The sequence below is a fragment of the Bactrocera dorsalis genome, chromosome 6 (assembly GCF_023373825.1).
Source record: "Bactrocera dorsalis isolate Fly_Bdor chromosome 6, ASM2337382v1, whole genome shotgun sequence".
NCBI lineage: Eukaryota > Metazoa > Arthropoda > Insecta > Diptera > Tephritidae > Bactrocera > Bactrocera dorsalis.
This window is the reverse complement of record NC_064308.1, coordinates 10936264-10962914: the sequence shown is the minus strand read 5'-3', so window position 1 is coordinate 10962914 and position 26651 is coordinate 10936264. Positions and strand designations below refer to the sequence as shown.

Sequence of the window (26651 nt, the reverse complement as noted above, 5' to 3'; positions counted from 1 at the left end):
AAATATACAACGAATAATCTCTAAAAATTTTATCACGATTGGTTCAGCCGTTCTCGAGCCTTAGCGTTACTAACAAACAATCATTCATTTTTATATACAAACGTTTGTATTGGATTTTGCGGTTCATTTTTATATTATTGATTAAAAATTTGCCCATCCCTGAATATTTTTTATGTGTTTTGTTTTATTTCAACTGAACAATGTTTACAATTTGAAATTAGAGCCTCTTTACAATGTTTTGTAAGAATTCGACTTGTATTTTTCTAATTCGAAATTTAAATTCGCCTTGTTTGAGATTGAGAATGCTGTTGTTTCTCGTTTACCTCTGTGACATTTTGTGATATATTGGTCAAAATATGGAAAAATTGTAAATAAAGCTGTCTAAAATAAACTAATCTTAGGCGTCGCCTTAAAGGATGCCCTAATCGGTCGGAAATGCTTTTTTCAGCAGCATGTTCGTCAAAATTAAAAATTTTCACCAGACAAAACATCCTTCTTCTACATCTTTGTTCAAACTTTAAATTTGTAACACTAAGAGGCAGATAGGAATAGCTTGTTAGAAAGAATCACGTTGTTATTTAGCTACATTTAGGGTATACATATAGACATTTATATATAGTCGATATATGATCAATTTGTCAGACTTATTGCCTTCGGCGATTTCATAATACATTTGTTTTTACAATGAGCATCATTATGAATGCGTCTGCCGTTCCGTTTTATTTTTCCGTACCAATATTTATTTCCCATAAATTTTCTTATTCCAGTGGCAATCTACTATGCTGCACAATCACCTTTACAGTACAAAATCAAAATATGAAATACTACTACTATAATTTTTTGCAAGAATTCAGATTTTGACACATCCTCTCAAGTATTTTTTTTTTAATCTTTGAATTCGAGTGTTCCCTTGATGTATTATTATTATTACTTCTATTTTAAGTTTCTAAAAAAAATAAAACTAGAGTCTTGGCGTTATTTTCCGAAGTTTTTAAACATTGTGCGAATTTTTCGTTGTCAAGGCTGTTTGGTTTTGGTTTAACATACAATGTTTAAAGTAAGCACTGGTAAAGATATATTTTAATATAATGTGATGTTTTAAGAAAATGTGTGTATTTTAATATAATGTAATATTTTAAGAAAATGTGTGAAGTTGTAAATTAAAGTATTATTTTACCATTTGATTTGGTATTAAAAAACGGCTTTTCCTTTCTGTAAATATTAAATTTTCCAGGATATATGAAGTTTGAATGTGATTGAATTTCTTTATTTTATTCGTGTTATTAGTTTAATTTCTGCATATAAATTAGTAATGGTATTTTCAGAGCAACTTTTCTATTGGACGTTTACCCTACAATTGCCGTCGGGTATATATGTTGGATTTTGGGCTTGCTCGTCAGTATACCACAGGAACAGGAGAGGTCCGTTGTCCCCGTGCCGCGGCTGGATTCCGGGGCACTGTACGATATGCATCTATAAATGCGCATCGAAATCGTGAAATGGGACGTCATGATGATTTGTGGTCCTTATTTTACATGTTAGTTGAGTTCGTGAACGGCCAATTACCGTGGCGTAAGATTAAAGATAAGGAGCAAGTAGGCTTTACGAAAGAGAAGTATGATCACCGCATTTTACTAAAACACTTGCCTTCCGATTTAAAACAATTTTTAGAACATATACAATCGCTCGCTTACGCCGATCGCCCCGATTATGCGGTAGGTATTTACAATAATCAAACTTTCTTAATTTTTATATTTAAGTGATGTATTCCGAATTTGTATCAATTTACTCTATTAAATATATTTTAAAAAGATGCAATATGATTATAAGAGAAATTACTACAAAATATACGACTGAATTTTGATAATCTATTGAAAAAAAATACTATTATCTTTGAATCGTTGGCCATCAATTTTATTTTATGTATTTCGTTTTCTCTCTTTTAGTGAAGTTGGTAATTTTAAATAATTAATTTTCGTTTAACAGATGTTGATCGGGTTATTCGAGCGCTGTATGAAACGTCGAGGAGTAAAAGATTCTGATCCTTATGATTGGGAAAAGATAGATACTGTTAATGCAACTACTAGTCAAACAACAAATGCTGTTCAAATACTGGGTAAAAACGAATATGCACATGGAAATACTACGCAGATGACAGTTGCTGCGTCAAATATTAGCGGAACTGAATATGTAAGAATTTTGTTTTGTGTTGAAGTGTATATGCAATATTTTCAATAATTTTTAGCCACGACACCGTAACGATATGGACACAGCATTACTTGCTTCAACAGATCCGATAAATGGAAAGGAAAAGGTATTTAAGATTCAAATTATTATTTAATTGTTTTCTTAAGACTAATATTTTGGGTTTTATATTAGGTTGACAAAAATTGCAACGCACCTTTACCACAGATCGACGGTCTTTTGTTGAATATGAGCTCCTGCAATCAGAACACGGTTCAGAAGGCAAATCCTGGGCAATCAGCAAATTTAACAGGTTCTGCAAATGTCCATTGCGTTAAAACAGTTGACCAAACTCATGATCAGAAAACACAACCAAAGTTACCATCTCAACCACACTTGAATGCACCCCAAATAACTTTATTTTTGCCGTCAGCACCACCAAATGTGTCTAATTCCACTGGTGTAATAAAACCATCTACAGTAACGGGCTCCAATCGCTCAGATTGTGCTGGTTCGGTTACAGGCTCCACACCTCCATTGAATAATCACAAACACCATCCAAAGCAGCAATTTATTCACGGACATTCACTCGTTCAAGCTAGATCAAATTCACCTTCCGCGCAAACTGTACGCAAAAACTATTCATCTCCTATACAGGTACGTTTAGTTCATCATCGATAAATAGTACTAAAGAAAAGAAAGCCGCTTTTCCTGTCCCTATGTCTCTTTGTATGCTTAAATCTTTAAAACTACGGACCGGATTTTGATGTGGTTTTTTTTTTAATAGATAGAATGATGGAGAAGAAGGTTTATATGTATAATAACATTCATTAAATAGTGGAGAAATACTGTTTTTTTTGAAGTTTCTAATGTGATGTAGTAAATAATTAAATTTTTTCGCTTACATTGCAAACGTTGGCCGAACCGGATAAGATTTATTAAAACAATGTACTAAGTATTGCATGTGTGTATATATAAGTACCCATTGAAAAGGTCTACAGAAACTACGCGATGATATATGTCGACCTCTTATAGATATCCAACAATAAAATTTTTTAGCATTTTCTTTTTCGACAAATAATGATTTTAATGATTTAAATACCTTAAATACATTGTTGATTTAATATAGATATATATGACACTTTACAGAATACAATTTAAATTAATGTTTTCGACGATATTAGAAATTTAAAAATTGCGGGACGTAGCGTTTGCGGCAGTACCGGCCGGGAGCGTGCCAATAAATAGCCCGTCGGAGGCCGCTCTCTATCGAGGAATATTTAAAAGGAAATGATGAAGTATATGCCTACAATTTCAAACTGATCCTTCCTAAAAAATAATACAATTGCTAAATATTTGGGATAGTAGAATAGAACTGCAACCAAATACGCAGTACAATGGATTATAACTAGCTTAGTAATCATCGTCTTTACACTCTTGAGAATCGGTTCATCATGTCCACTGAAATGATGGAACCATGTTAAAGAGCACTCAAAACTCCTCATAATCAGCAATTCGTTGTTTTTGTTAGGTAATGAACTTACGAGGCACCCACTTTGCACAGAGTTTTCGCTTCTTTAAGGCGTCATTGTCCTCGGAGAGCCAAAATTCGACAGTATTTTCTACAATGCTTTAGTAACACACGAAATGCTTTATTATGTGCGATGCTGCTACGGCTGTCACCTGAAATTGCTCATTCCCTATATATTATCGTTGGTATTGTAGTTCGCATAGTTATTTATATGACGATGTGCTGATTGTTATATTGAATTTAGAAAGAAGTTACAAATAAGTAATGAATGCCTCAGAGAATAAAATATTATTGCGTGGCGCGTGTGCGTAGCTGTCGGTGAATTGTTTGTGCGATCGGTGGGTATTAAGGTTAGTGACCGCGAGTGTTTTTGTGCGGGTACACATTTTTGTGCATTATTGTGCATATTAATGTACAAACTTGGCGCAATATAATCGGTAAGTAATTTTATTATTACTAATATACGGGCAACGTGTTCATCCACGTTGATGTTGGCGGTTGCAGAAACGTGTTCTTGGTATTCTTGCTGACTGGACTGCCTGATAGTAGTACTGCGCTGAGCATCTGGCGTTCAGTTGACTCAGTGTTAGGAGGATCTGGACCGGATTGCCCAAAGGGTGTCAGTATCTGTTCAGCATTGGAGATTGCGATTCCTGTGCGGTCCAACGATCGTAACAGTGAACTGTTAAGTCCACGGTGCGATTCATTGCAGCTCCACATCGGTCGACGCAGGACCGTTACGGGGACATTGTCCAGCCGGCGGCCAATAGAGTGGCCTTAGTCCGACCATTGGTTGAAGTTGTGGGCTGTGTCACGGCGAGCATGCAATAATCGACCACTTGGGTGGTCGCTGTTATTGACGACATTGGTGCTACCATCAGGGACCAATCGCGTGAGTCGCATTTTTCAGTGCGTTCAGACGCACGCACCTGGAGAGCAGTTGTTTTAGAATCCTGTCTATCCGTAAGCCTTCTGCGTCAGTGGTACGCCGGCGTATCAGTCTGACTAATAAGGAGTCGGGAAGTGAGATGCCTCGTAGACGGAGAAGGAGGACTAAAACCCTCGCTGGAAGACCACCGCCGCTTCTACGGTGGTGGATGATTCCAAGTGGGGTGGCGACGAGATGTCCGCTAAGGTCCCCACCGCGCCGTAAGGTGCGGAAATGAGGGAGGGAGCAGAAGTTGTGTGGGAGTGCCAGTGTGGCAGCGTGTGATCTTCTAAGGAAGTGATTAATAAGGTGGTCTAGGAGGTGGGTCCCTCGCTAGGAGGGATGGTCCAGGAAGTTCGACCAATCAAGGGAGGTGGGGCGGTTATCCGCACTCCCTCTGGTTTAAAGAGATAAAGGGTGGCAAATAACAAGATATTCGCGGAGGTGGGATTGAATGTGACTGTCAACTGAAAGTTAGGTCCTCGGGTTGTGGTTCAGGGCGTCCATACAGAGATCCCCATGAGGAATTCATGGAGGGGAGCTACACGGGTTGAACCTCCAGGACTTCAGACTCCCAGAGATCTGACGTAAGGATGCTCAGTCAGTCGGCCCTGAAGGCTGATGGCTTGAGGGTACGGTTAAGTTGAAGTCCGCCCTCTTGGAGACAGGTAGGTGCTTCTTCTTTAGGGTGCGACTGGATAGCCCCGTCGCTGGCTGCTTCCGCTGCATGGGATTCGATCATAAGGTGGCTGAGTTTAGGGCTAAAGCAGATGTCTGCCGGAGGTACGGCCAAGAAGGCCATAAAGCTGCCAGTTACGTCAATGCACCACATTGCCGCAACTGTGAGCTTATGGGTAAACCAGCTGGGCATCTTATGATGTCAGCTGTCTGCCCTATCTATAGTGGCATTGTTGATCGCTGGGGTTTTAAGTTCTTCACGGACCTTAGAGCTAACGCCACAATAGTTGTGAATAATCCAAGCTAGGATTGCGTAGTTGTGGATTCTTCGCAACTGGGTGTATGTGTAGCTATGGAAGGGGAGTTCGGTAGGATGTTTTTAGCTAGTTTATATTGTAAATATAGCGAGTCTCTAGAGCCCTATCTGGGCTACATAGATAAGCTACTACTACTTGCGAGTATTACCCCAATTTAGTAAGGTATCCCGGCATTCGTCTGGATACCAAAGCCACAGTCGAGGCGAGGCATTAAGCAAATGGGTGGTCGCTAATAGCCTCCACATTTTGAATGAGCCGAGCGAATGGTATGCGGGCCTGGGGGCGTGAGCGACATTAACGTGACACTTATGAATGAGGTAGCAAGTAGGGCTTTCAGCGTTAGATGGGAGGTTAAGGGAGGGTGGGGATTGAGTGATCATAATGTGATCCAAATTATGGTTACCCCTCGGTCCCCTCCCTTATGAGAGTCCATTGTGGCGATGGCGTACCACTGGTACTGACTGGAACCAATATGGACTCTAGGTTAGGTTGTTGGTGTTGGGAATACCGCTTAGTATTTTTGAGGAGTTGGGGGTGGACGAGCAAATTGCTCGTCTCTATGAGGTAGTTTGGGGGGTTAATGATAGGGTTTTTGGTAGGTATGAGTGTTCTAAAGTTAGCAAAATTAAATGGTGGACGCGTGAGTTAACCTTGTAGAGGACTGTCAGGATATTGCAGCGAAAGTTACAACGCGTCCGACGCTCCAATTCTGATAGGCTGTCCCAGTTTAGGTATGAATTTAGTTGTGCGGATAGGGAGTATAAGGAGATGTTAGTGAAAATTAAAGAAGAAAATTGGAGGAGTTTTGTCAGAGAGAATATGAACGACCTCTGGGGTCAGGTCTATAGGAACTTTCGGGGTCGTAGAAGGGAGGATGTCACCTCTCTTCGCGTTTGTGACACTCTGTTATCTGAGTGTGCGGGTGTTCTGTTAGGTGCGTTCTTTCCTAGGTCGGAGGTGCAGGTACTTCAAGCACGATGATGTGGAGAGGGAGGGATATCTAGGGAGCAAGAGGCTTCTAAATGATAGGGTTAGGTGCAGGTGGCAAGAAAATTGGGAGAATAGTCCTAACGGCCGAGTGACCAACGAGTACATTCGGGACGCTGGATTCGTCGAGGATAACCCAGACTTTTGTCTGAGTCTGGGTTTTCTGCTTACGGGGCATGGGCCTCTGAATCCATTTTTGCATCGGACGGATAGGTCGGGTTGTATTTGTGGAGCGGGGTAGAAAATTGGGTGCATTTAATAGCAGAATGCCCGATGTATTTGGACATTAGGGATCAGGGTGGAATGGGGATTAGCTGGACTGATGGACGATTAGATGTTAGTGGTGTGATCTCCACTAGTCGGAAAACCGAACAGTTAGGGTCGTTTGCGGGTGAGTTATTTAAGCGGGGAAGGCGGTTAGCTGGGAACTAGGGTTAGACAATTGGTACAGAAATTGCCTAGCATTCTCATAGCGCTGATCAATACATTGACTTAATCCGCTGTGCTTTTGAGCGCCGTGGAATAAGTCTGTCGTCAGCAGGTACCCACGTTAAACACACCGAACGTTGTCCGATATATACTGTATGCAGTGTACAAAAGGAGAGATGGTATTTTCACATACATATTCCCCAAATTTGATCAATGTACCTGGGTACTAATAAGTAATTTTTTGTCTGAGTTGGATAAAAAAAATATATTTATTCCGCCAACGTTGTTTTAGGTTATAAATAGTTTTTAGTGAAAAGTAAATAAAAATAAGAATATGAGGAATTAATGAAGCTCTGTGGACGATGAGGCCTAACACTATAAAATCCATTAATTTTCTCACTTTAAAGAACTTCATTAATTTGACTACATATAATATTTAAACTTTGATCTCTAATTGTTTAATTTAAATTAAAAATTGATACATTTTCTACATCTTTTTTTAACTATTTTTGCAGTAATACGTTCTGTTTGACTTATTATGTAAACTTTATTGTCGGTTGTTACCTTTTTTTTACCCATGTTTGATTCTAAATTTAAAAGGCTGTCTTCGACAATACTTCCATTGCACAATCGTGGTGGGTTTAATTACCGAAGAAAATAACCAACTGTAACATATAGATAATGTGGTAACATGTCTGGAAAAACTAGTAAGACACAAATTCTGTTCGATAATTTACAGATTTGTTGACATGGCGAGGAGTATGATCAACCTGGTTGACACCAAAACAACTGTTGTATCTTCAAATATATATTGTTGACATTCGCATTTTTTTTATTTCCCAAACGACTTTTTCTGCTTACCACTTATTTATCTTAAATTTGATTAAACTATTTTGCCATAAATATCGTCATTTTAATCAGTACCTTTATAGACAACAACTTCTTCATCAAAAATATCTAATACACCCAACTCTTTTTTTTACACGGTAGATACGTTCCTCAGAAATCCATGTAAAAAAAACCGTGTAAAAAAGAGGCGTTTCTTATAGTAAAAGGGGGGATACGTTCCATGTCATCTGAAAACTGTGTAAGCTGAAATAAAGAACTATATGTACTTCGAAATACCGTATAAAAAATGTTGAAAACTATAAAATTTCAGATATGCATACAAATTGTATGCTCGTATGGCATTTTATTGAGTATTAAAACTTAAAATACATAATTCATACTGGTGAAAAATTGGTAGATTAAGCAAAAAACAAAAGAAATCTGTTAATCAAGAATTAAGAACAGAAAAATGTGGTAAAAACAAACATAGTTACAAGACAGTGATTTTAAAACTGTATTTGATTAAAAAAAAATTTTCAACCGTGTAACTTCAAATCCGTGTAAAAAGAAACCGTACAAATAAAGAGTTGGGTGTAATAGTATTAAGATTTAGCCAGCGGAAAGGTTTGGCCACAGTCACGATAATTTCGAATTAGCCTTGAAGGTGGAAATGTTTGTCTGAAATTAACTGATAACAATAATAGTGCCGTCGGATAGTTCGTGGTTGTTATTTTTTTTATTTTGCTCAAGCGAATTTGAGCTATATTCCATTCATTCCAGATTATAACGAAAAAAAAATTACCCGTTATTATCAGAAGTGTCTGAATTGCTCAATAGATATTTAAGAAAGAAATTCTCAAGAAAGTCATTTTTTCTTCTTCTTAATTGGCGTAGACACCGCTTACGCGATTATAGCCGAGTTAACAACCGCGCGCCAGTCGTTTTTTCTTTTCGCTACGTGGCGCCATTTGGTTACTCCAAGCGAAGCCAGGTCCTTCTCCACTTGGTCCTTCCAACGGGGCGGAGGTCTTCCTCTTCCCCTACTTCCCCAAGCGGGTACTGCGTCGAGTTCTTTCAGAGCTGGAGTGTTTTCGTCCATCCGGACAACATGACCTAGCCAGTGTAGCCGCTGTGTTTTAATTCGCTGAACTATGTCAATGTCGTCGTATATCTCGTACAGCTCATCATTCCATCGAATGCGATATTCGCCGTGGCCAACGCGCAAAGGACCATAAATGTTTCGCAGAACTTTTCTCTCGAAAACTCGAAACGTCGACTCATCCGTTGTTGTCATCGTCCAATCCTCTGCACATAGCAAGACGGGAATTATGGTTTTTGTTTGTCGAGAGAGGACTTTGCTTCTCAATTGCCTACTTAGTCCGAAGTAGCACCTGTTGGCAAGATTTATCCTGCGTTGGATTTCGAGGCTGACATTGTTGGTGGTGTTTACGCTGGTTCCAAGATAGACGAAATTATCTACAACTTCAAAGTTATGACTGTCAACAGTCACGTGAGAGCCAAGACGCGAGTGCGGCGACTGTTTGTTTGATGACAGGAGATATTTCGTCTTGCCCTCGTTCACTGCCACACCCATTTGTTTTGCTTCTTTGTCCAGTCTGGAGAAAGCAGAACTAACGGCGCGGGTGTTGGGGCCAATGATATCAATATCATCGGCATACGCCAGGAGCTCTCTATTTAGTTCTGCCGCTCGAACTATTTTCTCCAGAAGCAGGTTGAAGAAGTCGCACGATAGGGAATCGCCTTGTCTGAAACCTCGTTTGGTATCGAACGGCTCGGAGAGTTCCTTCCCGATTCTGACGGAGCTTTTGGTGTTGCTCAACGTTTGCTTACACAGCCGTATTAGTTTTGCAGGGATACCAAATTCAGGCATCGCGGCATAAAGGCAGCTCCTTTTCGTGTTGTCGAAAGCAGGTGGTGTGTGTCGATGCTTCTTTCACGTTCTTTTCCAAGATTTGGCGCATGGTGAATATCCGGTCGGTTGTTGATTTGCCAGGTAGAATGCCACACTGATAAGGTCCAATCAGCTTGTTGACGGTGGGCTTTAATATTTCACACAACACGCTCGATAGGACCTTATATGCGATATTGAGGAGGCTTTTCCCACGGTAGTTGGCGCAGATTGTGGGGTCTCCTGTTTTATGGATTGGGCATAGCACACTTAAATTCCAATCGTTGGGCATGCTTTCGCCCGACCATATTTTGCAAAGAAGCTGATGCATGCTCCTTATCAGTTCTTCGCCGCCGTGTTTAAATAGCTCGGCCGGCAATCCGTCGGCCCCTGCCCCTTTGTTGTTCTTCAGGCGGGCAAACGCTATTCGAACTTCTTCATGGTCGGGTAATGAAACGTCTGCTCCATCGTCATCGATTGGGGAATCGGGTTCGCCTGCACTGCCATTTAGCAGGCCGGAGAAGTGTTTCCTCCATAAATTAAGTATGCTCTGGGCAATGGTGACTAGATCACCTATGGGGGTTCTACAAGAGCATGCTCCGGTCTTGAAACCTTCTGTAAGCCGCCGCATTTTTTTGTAGAATTTTCGAGCATTACACCTCGGCCAGCTGCCACTGTAGTAAATGCCACAAGGACCTACTCGTCTCTGTCCTTGTCCCGTCCATCGCATTTCTTGAACGGCGGAGATGTCAGCCTTTATTTTCACGAGGACATCAACCAGCTGGGCAGCGGCACCTTCCCAATTAAGGGATCGGACATTGCAGGTGCATGCCCTCAATTCGTAGTCTTTATTTCGTTTGCCATGGTCGTCATCAAAAGGGGGGTCTGTCATCCGAGGCTGTTTACGCTTTTTCATTGGGGGTGTGTTTTTACGTGGCGGGTCCCAAACCCAGCGCACAACCCTATGTAGGGGATGTTTCGCCTTCCCACTTTAGCTCGCCTTCAAACGGATGTTCTTAGGCTACCCAGAGGATACTTGGTCAAAGACCGGAAGTCATGAGCTGCTTGAGTCATATGTAAAAGAATCGTTTCTGCCCACTCCCAAGTCAATGGCGATCAGACAACTTTCCTCACTTGCGTGAACTTCTACACATGACTCCATCCTCCAAAGTAATTTTTTAATTTGAAAAAAATATATATATATTAAAAATATACGATATATAAAATATATATATCGTATATGTATGTATAATATATAAGTTATAATTCGGGTGGTGGAGCACGTTGCTCGCTCGTTCCGTTGATGTGGTTGGCGGTGGGGTAACGGTCCGCGCAAATGATTCCACAAATATTAAATAAAAAACCAAAAGTTTCATATAATAAATATGTTTAATTATAAACAAATTGGACAAACACTTACCACGTCTGTATCGCTAGGTTGTCGCAAAAGTAGAGAGCGCGCAACTTTTCAGTAAGTGTTTAGTTGCGCGCGAATTAAAACTTCGAAAAAAACTTCGAAAAGAGAAAAAGAAAAGATTGCTCTGCCGATACAGACGTGGCAAAAGAAATTGGGCGGGGGCGGCGTCAACATTCTCCCCGCCTTGCAGTATTACTGCAAATGCAGTTTACAATAAATTACTTAAAACTACCCGTTGCTGCCACCATTTCAGCGGCGCCCGTTTAATAATCGAAATTGTTGGTATTTGTCGCTTCAGCGCTGCTCTGCGGTGTGCTGCCTACGTATGTTGCTGACAGAGGTAGCGTTGCTGCATGCAGTGTCGGCCCACAATGCGTATCGGTGTGATTCGCTGAGCCGGGCGCATCATTTGTTTCGCCATCATCGTTAGTTTGATCCTGTTGTAGCTGGTGCTGCTGTTGATGCTGCTGATGTTGTTTCTGTTGTATAAATATATAATTAGTATATATTTTACTACAAAAATTGTTTTGTGTGTGTTGTTTAGTTATTACTGAATTTTGTCCTTCGCCTTTGCCATTTATCTTCTTTTCTTCGGAGGGAACGGAACCTGTTAAAATCCAACCGAACACTGTACGTTTTGCTACGAGGGATCTGAAGATTTTCGATTTTACCCCATTTAGAATGATTTTCGGGTAAAGATCCGCTCCAGTCAACAAGTCAACCTTTTGACTCGTATAGAAATTATTATCCGCTAAAGGGATATTAGGTAACCTTTTGACAATTGAGGGGTTAATTGATCTGATTGGAAGCAGTCCGGTCAATTTTGGCAGTACCAAAGCTTCCACTTCTAGTTTTAAACTTTTTTTACGGGGCGAGCCAATTGTGATCGAGCATACCGATTGAACTCGTCCTGACACGGTATTATTCAGTCCTGAAACTCGGGTGCTGACTTTTTTTCTTGTCAGATTTAAGCGTTTTTGTAGACTTTTGCTTACGAAGGTTGCTTCAGATCCCGAATCAATCAGGGCTCTGACAGTGAAGATGCTCTCATTGTGACATATGGTCACCATGGCTGTACCTAAGAGCATGCTTCGACTGGTAGGCACATTTGAAATATTGGCCTTAATAGAGACCACATGAGATTTAGTAGAAATCTCAGTAGTGTCTGTGCTGTCAGATATCTGAGCTATTTCCTCACTCTCATCCCGGTGGATCATAGAGCGATGTCTCTGTTTATATTTAATACAATTAAACATACTTTTACAATTTTTGACTTCACGTGAGTCTGATAAACAGTTTAGGCAGACGTAGAGTTTTCTGACAGCAAATGAAATAACTTTTCTACCGGAGATAGCCTTGGGTTATTCCCATAAATGGCGGCAAATAAATCCCTAAAAGAGGGCCATTGTAAAACATCGCCATGAAATATTTCTGTATCACATGGCGGTAAATTGATAGAATACCTCACGGGTTCTACAGTTTGTTGTAACCGTTAAGGTTGAATCACTGTAGAATTTGAAGTAGGGCTTTGGTTGAACGCCGTGAGGTTGTGCATGGGTTCGCCTATCAAGGCCGCGCAACACACATAAGCGTGGTAACAGCTTGTATATTTAAGTTTAAGGTCGTCAATTGAGCTTGTGTCAGAAGGATCCACTTTTGGCAAACACAACTTGTATTCTGACTTTACCTCTGCCCACAGAGATTTCAGTTCAGCTTGTTGTACTTCAAGAGAGTAGGCACTTTGGTTGTTTGCTGTTGGAGTAAAAGACTCCTCAAACTCCAGTAGAGCGTCTGCAGCTGTGGTAAAGGCTCTGATGGATTCCATTGTTTTCGAAAATTGAACCGGAACTGCAAAAATGTTGCACAAACTCGGGTCTAAAACTTGAAATTAAAATTTAAAAATATTTGCAAAAGTTCAAAAGTTATAGAACCAATCACGAACAAACTACAAATTAGTAGTGCGTTGTTTCTCAGTGAAGCGTGAATTTTCGAAGGCACAAAAAAAAATAATAAATTTAGTAAACTATTTTCTCAAAGTATTTTTTGAATTTAATTAGAATGTACTTGCTGGGTAATCGGCCCAATGCAGTTGTACTTGCACTTGCAAATTTAGTGAAGTATTTTCGCAAAGTAATTTTCCCAAATTTAATTTGAATGTGCTTGCTGGGTAATCGGCCCGATGCACTTGCAAGCCTAGTCTTTGACTATGTACACAAACAAAATTGATGTGTGCTTAACTGCTTTATTTAAATGCAAATACAAATAAAATTTCAGAAGCACTTATTTGATTTTTCAACTAATCACTTTCACTTTGTTCACGGGGTTGTTTTCGAATTTAACACTACACTTTTTTGTTTGCCTTGCCTTTGCTGCTTTGCCTATGCTGCTTGCCTATGCCGCTCTCACTTTTCTGCTTTGCCTGTGCTGCTTGTCTGTGCTGCTCTGCCTTTGCCGCTTCGCCTGTGCTGCTTTGCCTTTGCTGCTCTCACTTCGCTGTTTGGCTTTCCTGCCGTCGCTCACTTCACTTTTCTAATTGTTTTGTGTCACTCACTGCACTTTTTTTTTTGTATTTTTTTTTGTTTGCACTCGCGAAACTGCAGCTGCATTATTGCTGCTTGCCTTTATTGCTATTCGGGCAATATATGGAAAGGCAGAGTTGAGCGATTAGACTCAAATTAACCATAAGAAAAACCAAAAAACCGGGAGAGGTTTTTGACGCTCCAGACGATTTTGTGCGTTCAAGAAATTTATAATTTTTTCTCGAATAACAGAGTGTATGTTTTTTTTGCAAAGTGAAATAAGTGAATTTGCCAGGTGTATTTGTTGTTGTACTTAAATGAAGTACAATACTCGTACTACCTGCAATCTTGTGCGTTGATTTTGTGGGTAGAGTTCCAAAAATAAGTTTTGGTCTCCACTTCACACAGCACAATGGGTTTTGCACATAAATGATGCACAAATTAACCAATCTATTGCCTTATAGCTTGCAGAGCACAAATCCAAAATATGTTTGGCTGTAACTTGCGAGTTGCTAAAACGGGCAAATTATGCACTTTCACTTTAAATAAAAAATCAACTTGTTACCTGTTATCCGGCTCGAAGGACCAATGATAATTCGGGTGGTGGAGCACGGTGCTCGCTCGTTCCGTTGATGTGGTTGGCCGTGGGGAAACGGTCCGCGCAAATGATTCCACACATATTATATAAATAACCAAAAGTTTCATATAATAAATATGTTTAATTATAAACAAATTGGACAAACACTTACCACGTCTGTATCGCTAGGATGTCGCAAAAGGAGAGAGCGCGCAACTTTTTAGTTAGAGTTTAGTTGCGCGCGAATTAAACTTCGAAAAAGAGGAAAAGAAAAGATTGCTCTGTCGATACAGGCGTGGCAAAAGAAATTGGGCGGGTGCGGCGTCAACAATAAGTATGAATATAAAAAGCTTGTAAGCAAAAATATTAATTATATATCAAAATAACAATTTAAAAATGTTATGTGATTAAGCTTTTGACCTTTTTGTATATTTATCTTGTCATTTACTAGGAAGAATTTTTTTGACAGTTCGTAGAGTTCTGGAAAGGCTGATTTTTTGCTGCTACAGTAGTGTAAAAGGGTTTTGATGTCCATTAAGATGAAGCAAGATGTTGCTACTTGATGGAATTCTGGCGTTCTCATGATGAAACAAACGTATATGCTTGATAAAAGCATTTATACTTTAAAAAGCAAATGCACCGAACTTTCTGAATCCATCAGAATGAGTAAGTTTACGTATTTTATAAACGTACTGAAGCCAATAGTGCATATGACAACAGAACTTTCACCGCAAACCGATGCAATGATGCCTGATAATTCGGGTGGTGGAGCACGGTGCTCGTTCGTTCCAAAGATGTGGTTGGCGGTAGGGAAACGTTCGTCGCAAATTATTCCACAAAATGTTAAATAAAAAACAAAGGTTTCTTATAATACATATATTTAAATATAATAAATTGGAAACACACTTACCACGTCTGTATCGCTAGGTTGTCGCAAAAGGAGAGAGCGCGCAACTTTTTAGTAAGTGTTTAGTTGCGCGCGAATTAAAACTTCGAAAAGAGAAAAAGAAAAGATTGCTCTGCCGATACAGACGTGGCAAAAGAAATTGGGCGGGGGCGGCGTCAACATTCTCCCCGCCTTGCAGTATTACTGCAAATGCAGTTTACAATAAATTACTTAAAACTAACTTAACTAACTGGCTCCTGCACTTCCTCTTCCACGTCTTCTTTGCAGATGGGGTGGCCGACGAGACGAATCGAGTTTGGTTCGGTCCGGGGAAATGCCGCTGAGATGAATCGAATCTTAGTCGGTCATTGCCGTGCCGCCAATTTGCATAGAAGTCTCCACCTTCCGAGGTCGGCGAGACGACTCGAGTCTAACTCGATCCTGGGTAGGTGGTAAATGTGAGAGGCGTTGGCAGCTAGTGCACTTTATTGTGCCGATATTATATGACCCCGCAAGTCTTTGCTGCCAAGGTAGTGTTGCCTTCCTGTCTTTGATGATACGGCGTGCCTCTGCTTGACGTCGAGCGTCTCGTCCACGCCTTCGCTTCGGATGGGGTGGCCGTCGAGACGAATCGAGTCTGGTTCGGTCCGGGCAATGTCGCTGAGACGAATCGAGTCTCAGTCGATCGTTGTCATGCCGCCAATCCGAAAGGAAGTTACCAGCATGCCGAAGTCGGCGATACGACTCGAGTCTGGCTCGATCTTGGGCATGTGGTATGCGGGAGAGGCCTCGTTGGTCAGAGCTTTGCGTGACTGATTACGTCTGTTGACACGGCGTGTCAACGCGTGCGCCATTGCTGCAGGTTGCTGCTGCTGTGTTGTTGTTGCTGCTTGTGTTGTGTTCGTTGTGTGGTGTGTGGCTGTCGACTGCGTTTCTTGTCTGTTGCTGCGCGCTGCATGTTGATTTACTGTTGTTGTTGTGGCCGCCGCATGTTGGTATTGTGACGTCACATACGTTGCTGATTGGTCTTCTTGCTGCGATTGCGATGGCGGCGCCTGCTGTTGCTGGTGATAATAGGCTGTTTGCAGTTGATAACGCTGCTCGTATTGTTGTTGTAGCTGTAGCTGCATCTGCTGGTGGTGAAAGGCATCCGACAATGGCGCCACTGCGTTGCTCGTGGTATAGTGTTTCTGGTGTGGTGGTGGATAGTGCTCTGTTGCTGATGAGGCCGCCACAGCTGATGATGGCGGCAACGTTTGTGATAGGGGTGGTAGTGGTGGCGTTGCCGCGACAGCATGTCGCTGCGTTGCAGCTGTGGCAGCCGTTACTGCCACCATTTCAGCGGCGCCCGTTTAATAATCGAAATTGTTGGTATTTGTCGCTTCAGCGCTGCTCTGCGGTGTGCTGCCTACGTATGTTGCTGACAGAGGTAGCGTTGCTGCATGCAGTGTCGGCCCACAATGCGTATCGGTGTGATTCGCTGAGCCGGGCGCATCATTTGTTTCGCCATCATCGTTAGTTTGATCCTGTTGTAGCTGGTGCTGCTGTTGATGCTGCTGATGTTGTTTCTGTTGTATAAATATATAATTAGTATCTATTTTACTACAAAAATTGTTTTGTGTGTGTTGTTTAGTTATTACTGAATTTTGTCCGTCGCCTTTGCCATTTATCTTCTTTTCTTCGGAGGAAACGGAACCTGTTAAAATCCAACCGAACACTGTACGTTTTGCTACGAGGGATCTGAAGATTTTCGATTTTACCCCATTTAGAATGATTTTCGGGTAAAGATCCGCTCCAGTCAACAAGTCAACCTTTTGACTCGTATAGAAATTATTATCCGCTAAAGGGATATTAGGTAACCTTTTGACAATTGAGGGGTTAATTGATCTGATTGGAAGCAGTCCGGTCAATTTTGGCAGTACCAAAGCTTCCACTTCTAGTTTTAAACTTTTTTTACGGGGCGATCCAATTGTGATCGAGCATACCGATTGAACTCGTCCTGACACGGTATTATTCAGTCCTGAAACTCGGGTGCTGACCTTTTTTCTTGTCAGATTTAAGCGTTTTTGTAGACTTTTGCTTACGAAGGTTGCTTCAGATCCCGAATCAGTCAGGGCTCTGACAGTGAAGATGCTCTCGTTGTGACATATGGTCACCATGGCTGTACCTAAGAGCATGCTTCGACTGGTAGGCACATTTGAAATATTGGCCTTAATAGAAACCACATGAGATTTAGTAGAAATCTCAGTAGTGTCTGTGCTGTCAGATATCTGAGCTATTTCCTCACTCTCATCCCGGTGGATCATACAGCGATGTCTCTGTTTATATTTAATACAATTAAACATACTTTTACAATTTTTGACTTCACGTGAGTCTGATAAACAGTTTAGGCAGACGTAGAGTTTTCTGACAGCAAATGAAATAACTTTTCTACCGGAGATAGCCTTGGGTTATTCCCATAAATGGCGGCAAATAAATCCCTAAAAGAGGGCCATTGTAAAACATCGCCATGAAATATTTCTGTATCACATGGCGGTAAATTGATAGAATACCTCACGGGTTCTACAGTTTATTGTAACCGTTCAGGTTGAATCACTGTAGAATTTGAAGTAGGGCTTTGGTTGAACGGCGTGAGGTTGTGCATGGGTTCGCCTATCAAGGCCGCGCAACACACATAAGCGTGGTAACAGCTTGTATATTTAAGTTTAAGGTCGTCAATTGAGCTTGTGTCAGAAGGATCCACTTTTGGCAAACACAACTTGTATTCTGATTTTACCTCTGCCCACAGAGATTTCAGTTCAGCTTGTTGTACTTCAAGAGAGTAGGCACTTTGGTTGTTTGCTGTTGGAGTAAAAGACTCCTCAAACTCCAGTAGAGCGTCTGCAGCTGCGGTAAAGGCTCTGATGGATTCCATTGTTTTCGAAAATTGAACCGGAACTGCAAAAATGTTGCACAAACTCGGGTCTAAAACTTGAAATTAAAATTTAAAAATATTTGCAAAAGTTCAAAAGTTATAGAACCAATCACGGACAAACTACAAATTAGTAGTGCGTTGTTTCTCAGTGAAGCGTGAATTTTCGAAGGCACAAAAAAAATAATAAATTTAGTAAACTATTTTCTCAAAGTATTTTTTGAATTTAATTAGAATGTACTTGCTGGGTAATCGGCCCAATGCAGTTGTACTTGCACTTGCAAATTTAGTGAAGTATTTTCGCAAAGTAATTTTCCCAAATTTAATTTGAATGTGCTTGCTGGGTAATCGGCCCAATGCACTTGCAAGCCTAGTCTTTGACTATGTACACAAACAAAATTGATGAGTGCTTAACTGCTTTATTTAAATGCAAATACAAATAAAATTTCAGAAGCACTTATTTGATTTTTCAACTAATCACTTTCACTTTGTTCACGGGGTTGTTTTCGAATTTAACACTACACTTTTTTGTTTGCCTTGCCTTTGCTGCTTTGCCTATGCTGCTTGCCTATGCCGCTCTCACTTTTCTGCTTTGCCTGTGCTGCTCTGCCTTTGCCGCTTGGCCTGTGCTGCTTTGCCTTTGCTGCTCTCACTTCGCTGTTTGGCTTTCCTGCCGTCGCTCACTTCACTTTTCTAATTGTTTTGTGTCACTCACTGCACTTTTTTTTTTGTATTTTTTTTTGTTTGCACTCGCGAAACTGCAGCTGCATTATTGCTGCTTGCCTTTATTGCTATTCGGGCAATATATGGAAAGGCAGAGTTGAGCGATTAGACTCAAATTAACCATAAGAAAAACCAAAAAACCGGGAGAGGTTTTTGACGCTCCAGACGATTTTGTGCGTTCAAGAAATTTATAATTTTTTCTCGAATAACAGAGTGTATGTGTTTTTTGCAAAGTGAAATAAGTGCATTTGCCAGGTGTATTTGTTGTTGTACTTAAATGAAGTACAATACTCGTACTACCTGCAATCTTGTGCGTTGATTTTGTGGGTAGAGTTCCAAAAATAAGTTTTGGTCTCCACTTCACACAGCACAATGGGTTTTGCACATAAATGATGCACAAATTAACCAATCTATTGCCTTATAGCTTGCAGAGCACAAATCCAAAATATGTTTGGCTGTAACTTGCGAGTTGTTAAAACGGGCAAATTATGCACTTTCACTTTAAATAAAAAATCAACTTGTTACCTGTTATCCGGCTCGAAGGACCAATGATAATTCGGGTGGTGGAGCACGGTGCTCGCTCGTTCCGTTGATGTGGTTGGCCGTGGGGAAACGGTCCGCGCAAATGATTCCACACATATTATATAAATAACCAAAAGTTTCATATAATAAATATGTTTAATTATAAACAAATTGGACAAACACTTACCACGTCTGTATCGCTAGGATGTCGCAAAAGGAGAGAGCGCGCAACTTTTTAGTTAGAGTTTAGTTGCGCGCGAATTAAACTTCGAAAAAGAGGAAAAGAAAAGATTGCTCTGTCGATACAGGCGTGGCAAAAGAAATTGGGCGGGTGCGGCGTCAACAATAAGTATGAATATAAAAAGCTTGTAAGCAAAAATATTAATTATATATCAAAATAACAATTTAAAAATGTTATGTGATTAAGCTTTTGACCTTTTTGTATATTTATCTTGTCATTTACTAGGAAGAATTTTTTTGACAGTTCGTAGAGTTCTGGAAAGGCTGATTTTTTGCTGCTACAGTAGTGTAAAAGGGTTTTGATGTCCATTAAGATGAAGCAAGATGTTGCTACTTGATGGAATTCTGGCGTTCTCATGATGAAACAAACGTATATGCTTGATAAAAGCATTTATACTTTAAAAAGCAAATGCACCGAACTTTCTGAATCCATCAGAATGAGTAAGTTTACGTATTTTATAAACATACTGAAGCCAATAGTGCATATGACAACAGAACTTTCACCGCAAACCGATGCAATGATGCCTGATAATTCGGGTGGTGGAGCACGGTGCTCGTTCGTTCCAAAGATGTGGTTGGCCGTAGGGAAACGTTCGACGCAAATGATTCCACAAAATGTTAAATAAAAAACAAAGGTTTCTTATAATACATATATTTAAATATAATAAATTGGACAAACACTTACCACGTCTGTATCGCTAGGATGTCGCAAAAGGAGAGAGCGCGCAACTTTTTAGTAAGTGTTTAGTTGCGCGCGAATTAAAACTTCGAAAAGAGAAAAAGAAAAGATTGCTCTGCCGATACAGACGTGGCAAAAGAAATTGGGCGGGGGCGGCGTCAACATTCTCCCCGCCTTGCAGTATTACTGCAAATGCAGTTTACAATAAATTACTTAAAACTAACTTAACTAACTGGCTCCTGCACTTCCTCTTCCACGTCTTCTTTGCAGATGGGGTGGCCGACGAGACGAATCGAGTTTGGTTCGGTCCGGGGAAATGCCGCTGAGATGAATCGAATCTTAGTCGGTCATTGCCGTGCCGCCAATTTGCATAGAAGTCTCCACCTTCCGAGGTCGGCGAGACGACTCGAGTCTAACTCGATCCTGGGTAGGTGGTAAATGTGAGAGGCGTTGGCAGCTAGTGCACTTTATTGTGCCGATATTATATGACCCCGCAAGTCTTTGCTGCCAAGGTAGTGTTGCCTTCCTGTCTTTGATGATACGGCGTGCCTCTGCTTGACGTCGAGCGTCTCGTCCACGCCTTCGCTTCGGATGGGGTGGCCGTCGAGACGAATCGAGTCTGGTTCGGTCCGGGCAATGTCGCTGAGACGAATCGAGTCTCAGTCGATCGTTGTCATGCCGCCAATCCGAAAGGAAGTTACCAGCATGCCGAAGTCGGCGATACGACTCGAGTCTGGCTCGATCTTGGGCATGTGGTATGCGGGATAGGCCTCGTTGGTCAGAGCTTTGCGTGACTGATTACGTCTGTTGACACGGCGTGTCAACGCGTGCGCCATTGCTGCAGGTTGCTGCTGCTGTGTTGTTGTTGCTGCTTGTGTTGTGTTCGTTGTGTGGTGTGTGGCTGTCGACTGCGTTTCTTGTCTGTTGCTGCGCGCTGCATGTTGATTTACTGTTGTTGTTGTGGCCGCCGCATGTTGGTATTGTGACGTCACATACGTTGCTGATTGGTCTTCTTGCTGCGATTGCGATGGCGGCGCCTGCTGTTGCTGGTGATAATAGGCTGTTTGCAGTTGATAACGCTGCTCGTATTGTTGTTGTAGCTGTAGCTGCATCTGCTGGTGGTGAAAGGCATCCGACAATGGCGCCACTGCGTTGCTCGTGGTATAGTGTTTCTGGTGTGGTGGTGGATAGTGCTCTGTTGCTGATGAGGCCGCCACAGCTGATGATGGCGGCAACGTTTGTGATAGGGGTGGTAGTGGTGGCGTTGCCGCGACAGCATGTCGCTGCGTTGCAGCTGTGGCAGCCGTTACTGCCACCATTTCAGCGGCGCCCGTTTAATAATCGAAATTGTTGGTATTTGTCGCTTCAGCGCTGCTCTGCGGTGTGCTGCCTACGTATGTTGCTGACAGAGGTAGCGTTGCTGCATGCAGTGTCGGCCCACAATGCGTATCGGTGTGATTCGCTGAGCCGGGCGCATCATTTGTTTCGCCATCATCGTTAGTTTGATCCTGTTGTAGCTGGTGCTGCTGTTGATGCTGCTGATGTTGTTTCTGTTGTATAAATATATAATTAGTATCTATTTTACTACAAAAATTGTTTTGTGTGTGTTGTTTAGTTATTACTGAATTTTGTCCTTCGCCTTTGCCATTTATCTTCTTTTCTTCGGAGGGAACGGAACCTGTTAAAATCCAACCGAACACTGTACGTTTTGCTACGAGGGATCTGAAGATTTTCGATTTTACCCCATTTAGAATGATTTTCGGGTAAAGATCCGCTCCAGTCAACAAGTCAACCTTTTGACTCGTATAGAAATTATTATCCGCTAAAGGGATATTAGGTAACCTTTTGACAATTGAGGGGTTAATTGATCTGATTGGAAGCAGTCCGGTCAATTTTGGCAGTACCAAAGCTTCCGCTTCTAGTCTTAAACTTTTGTTTCGGGGTGAGCCAATTGTGATCGAGCATGCCGATTGAACCCGTCCTGACACGGTATTATTCAATCCTGAAATTCGGGTGCTGACCTTTCTGCTTGGCTGTTTTAAGCGTTTTTGCAGACTATTGCTTATGAAGCTGGCTTCAGATCCTGAATCAACCAGGGCTCTGACAGTAAAGGTGCTCTTGTTGTGACATATGGTCACCATGGCTGTACCTAAGAGCGTGCTTCGACTGGTAGGCACATTCGAAGCATTGGCCTTAATAGAGGCCACATGAGATTTAGTAGAAATCTCAGTAGTGTCTGTGCTGTCAGATATCTGAGCTATTTCCTCACTCTCATCCCGGTGGATCATAGAGCGATGTCTCTGTTTATATTTAATACAATTAAACATACTTTTACAATTTTTGACTTCACGTGAGTCTGATAAACAGTTTAGGCAGACGTAGAGTTTTCTGACAGCAAATGAAATAACTTTTCTACCGGAGATAGCCTTGGGTTATTCCCATAAATGGCGGCAAATAAATCCCTAAAAGAGGGCCATTGTAAAACATCCCCATGAAATATTTCTGTATCACATGGCGGTAAATTGATAGAATACCTCACGGGTTCTACAGTTTATTGTAACCGTTCAGGTTGAATCACTGTAGAATTTGAAGTAGGGCTTTGGTTGAACGGCGTGAGGTTGTGCATGGGTTCGCCTATCAAGGCCGCGCAACACACATAAGCGTGGTAACAGCTTGTATATTTAAGTTTAAGGTCGTCAATTGAGCTTGTGTCAGAAGGATCCACTTTTGGCAAACACAACTTGTATTCTGACTTTACCTCTGCCCACAGAGATTTCAGTTCAGCTTGTTGTACTTCAAGAGAGTAGGCACTTTGGTTGTTTGCTGTTGGAGTAAAAGACTCCTCAAACTCCAGTAGAGCGTCTGCAGCTGTGGTAAAGGCTCTGATGGATTCCATTGTTTTCGAAAATTGAACCGGAACTGCAAAAATGTTGCACAAACTCGGGTCTAAAACTTGAAATTAAAATTTAAAACTATTTGCAAAAGTTCAAAAGTTATAGAACCAATCACGGACAAACTACAAATTAGTAGTGCGTTGTTTCTCAGTGAAGCGTGAATTTTCGAAGGCACAAAAAAAAAATAATAAATTTAGTAAACTATTTTCTCAAAGTATTTTTTGAATTTAATTAGAATGTACTTGCTGGGTAATCGGCCCAATGCAGTTGTACTTGCACTTGCAAATTTAGTGAAGTATTTTCGCAAAGTAATTTTCCCAAATTTAATTTGAATGTGCTTGCTGGGTAATCGGCCCAATGCACTTGCAAGCCTAGTCTTTGACTATGTACACAAACAAAATTGATGTGTGCTTAACTGCTTTATTTAAATGCAAATACAAATAAAATTTCAGAAGCACTTATTTGATTTATCAACTAATCACTTTCATTTTGTTCACGGGGATGTTTTCGAATTTAACACTACACTTTTTTGTTTGCCTTGCCTTTGCTGCTGTGCCTATGCTGCTTGCCTATGCCGCTCTCACTTTTCTGCTTTGCCTGTGCTGCTTGTCTGTGCTGCCTTGCCTTTGCTGCTTGGCCTGTGCTGCTTTGCCTTTGCTGCTCTCACTTCGCTGTTTGGCTTTCTTGCCGTCGCTCACTTCACTTTTCTAATTTTATTGTGTCACTCACTGCACTTGTAATTTTGTGTTTTTTTTTGTTTGCACTCGCGAAACTGCAGCTGCATTATTGCTGCTTGCCTTTATTGCTATTCGGGCAATATATGGAAAGGCAGAGTTGAGCGATTAGACTCAAATTAACCATAAGAAAAACCAAAAAACCGGGAGAGGTTTTTGACGCTCCAGACGATTTTGTGCGTTCAAGAAATTTATAATTTTTTCTCGAATAACAGAGTGTATGTGTTTTTTGCAAAGTGAAATAAGTGCATTTGCCAGGTGTATTTGTTGTTGTACTTAAATGAAGTACAATACTCGTACTACCTGCAATCTTGTGCGTTGATTTTGTGGGTAGAGTTCCAAAAATAAGTTTTGGTCTCCACTTCACACAGCACAATGGGTTTTGCACATAAATGATGCACAAATTAACCAATCTATTGCCTTATAGCTTGCAGAGCACAAATCCAAAATATGTTTGGCTGTAACTTGCGAGTTGCTAAAACGGGCAAATTATGCACTTTCACTTTAAATAAAAAATCAACTTGTTACCTGTTATCCGGCTCGAAGGACCAATGATAATTCGGGTGGTGGAGCACGGTGCTCGCTCGTTCCGTTGATGTGGTTGGCCGTGGGGAAACGGTCCGCGCAAATGATTCCACACATATTATATAAATAACCAAAAGTTTCATATAATAAATATGTTTAATTATAAACAAATTGGACAAACACTTACCACGTCTGTATCGCTAGGATGTCGCAAAAGGAGAGAGCGCGCAACTTTTTAGTTAGAGTTTAGTTGCGCGCGAATTAAACTTCGAAAAAGAGGAAAAGAAAAGATTGCTCTGTCGATACAGGCGTGGCAAAAGAAATTGGGCGGGTGCGGCGTCAACAATAAGTATGAATATAAAAAGCTTGTAAGCAAAAATATTAATTATGTATCAAAATAGCAATTTAAAAATGTTATGTGATTAAGCTTTTGACCTTTTTGTATATTTATCTTGTCATTTATTAGGAAGAATTTTTTTGACAGTTCGTAGAGTTCTGGAAAGGCTGATTTTTTGCTGCTACAGTAGTGTAAAAGGGTTTTGATGTCCATTAAGATGAAGCAAGATGTTGCTACTTGATGGAATTCTGGCGTTCTCATGATGAAACAAACGTATATGCTTGATAAAAGCATTTATACTTTAAAAAGCAAATGCACCGAACTTTCTGAATCCATCAGAATGAGTAAGTTTACGTATTTTATAAACGTACTGAAGCCAATAGTGCATATGACAACAGAACTTTCACCGCAAACCGATGCAATGATGCCTGATAATTCGGGTGGTGGAGCACGGTGCTCGTTCGTTCCAAAGATGTGGTTGGCGGTAGGGAAACGTTCGGCGCAAATGATTCCACAAAATGTTAAATAAAAAACAAAGGTTTCTTATAATACATATATTTAAATATAATAAATTGGAAACACACTTACCACGTCTGTATCGCTAGGTTGTCGCAAAAGGAGAGAGCGCGCAACTTTTTAGTAAGTGTTTAGTTGCGCGCGAATTAAAACTTCGAAAAGAGAAAAAGAAAAGATTGCTCTGCCGATACAGACGTGGCAAAAGAAATTGGGCGGGGGCGGCGTCAACATTCTCCCCGCCTTGCAGTATTACTGCAAATGCAGTTTACAATAAATTACTTAAAACTAACTTAACTAACTGGCTCCTGCACTTCCTCTTCCACGTCTTCTTTGCAGATGGGGTGGCCGTCGAGACGAATCGAGTCTGGTTCGGTCCGGGCAATGTCGCTGAGACGAATCGAGTCTCAGTCGATCGTTGTCATGCCGCCAATCCGAAAGGAAGTTACCAGCATGCCGAAGTCGGCGATACGACTCGAGTCTAACTCGATCCTGGGTAGGTGGTGAATGTGAGAGGCGTTGGCAGCCAGTGCACTTAATTGTGCCGATGTTATATGACGCCGGATATTATATCCCAGCGACGTATTTTGGGCGATGAGTTGACCCATTGCCGCTGGTTGTAACCCTGGCAACACGAGCCGGGAGTAAATGCTTGCAAAATTATGTCGACTGGCGCTGCCTTGTAAAATCGTTGTCTGCCAGTTTTAGGTTCTGGAAAAGTTGAAATGTGTGGTCTTCCAGAGACCTTACTGGCGCCGGTTGTAATGGACGACGTTGTAAACGTTGCAAACTCGGCTGTCTCCACGTGCATGTGCACGCAGTCGCAATCGTGAAATCGCGGAGGCGAGGATAACATTAGAACTACTTTAGTGTTGCGTGCCAATCCTTGATGACGTGCATCTGCTTGACGTCGAGCGTCTCGTCCACGCCTTCGCTTCGAATGGGGTGGCCGGCGGAACGAATCGAGTTCCGCTCGGTCCGGGCAATGTCGCTGAGACGAATCGAGTCTCAGTCGATCGTTGCCATTCCGCCAATCCGAAAAGAAGTTACCAGCACGCCGAAGTCGGCGAGACGACTCGAGTCTGGCTCGATCTTGGGCGTGTGGTATGCGGGAGAGGCATCGTTGGTCAGAGCTTTGTGTGACTGATGACGTCGTCTGACACGGTTGAGAGGGGTCCGAATACGTCGGGCCGATTGTCAATGAATTCGCTTCCATTTCCATTGTTGGGCGTGTAGTGCTACGGCTAAAGCCAATACGCGTTCGACTTGAGATTGTGGCTATGTCGTATGGTGTGGGTTGCCGCAACGTTTGCAGCTGATATATGCTGTGCATTATTTGCGCATGCTGTGACAATTGAACCTTGTCATTTGTGGTTGGGTTTT

General features: G+C 41.5%; 3 protein-coding genes across 18 annotated transcripts in view; 1 reads left to right on the top strand and 2 right to left on the bottom strand.

Annotated features, from left to right (window-relative positions):
* LOC105222874 (tau-tubulin kinase homolog Asator) overlaps nucleotides 1-26651 on the top strand; it is a 763131-nt gene that overhangs the window by 171983 nt on the left and 564497 nt on the right. For 14 of the 15 annotated variants that reach the window (XR_007423119.1, XM_049459556.1, XM_049459549.1 and 11 more), the window contains 4 exons: nucleotides 1326-1715; nucleotides 1987-2190; nucleotides 2246-2314; nucleotides 2380-2841. Coding sequence is in view for 14 of the 15 variants with exons in the window: in XM_049459556.1 (XP_049315513.1) it covers nucleotides 1326-1715; nucleotides 1987-2190; nucleotides 2246-2314; nucleotides 2380-2841 (1125 nt within the window). In the remaining variant the exon portion in view is untranslated. The remainder of the gene's footprint in view (nucleotides 1-1325; nucleotides 1716-1986; nucleotides 2191-2245; nucleotides 2315-2379; nucleotides 2842-26651) is intronic. The other variant, XM_049459559.1, reaches the window with a different exon arrangement.
* Nucleotides 1-26651, bottom strand: part of LOC125779107 (uncharacterized) — a 434818-nt gene that overhangs the window by 301541 nt on the left and 106626 nt on the right. The gene's annotated exons all lie outside the window — the stretch shown is intronic.
* Nucleotides 1-26651, bottom strand: part of LOC125779147 (craniofacial development protein 2-like) — a 113351-nt gene that overhangs the window by 13377 nt on the left and 73323 nt on the right. The window lies entirely within an intron of this gene.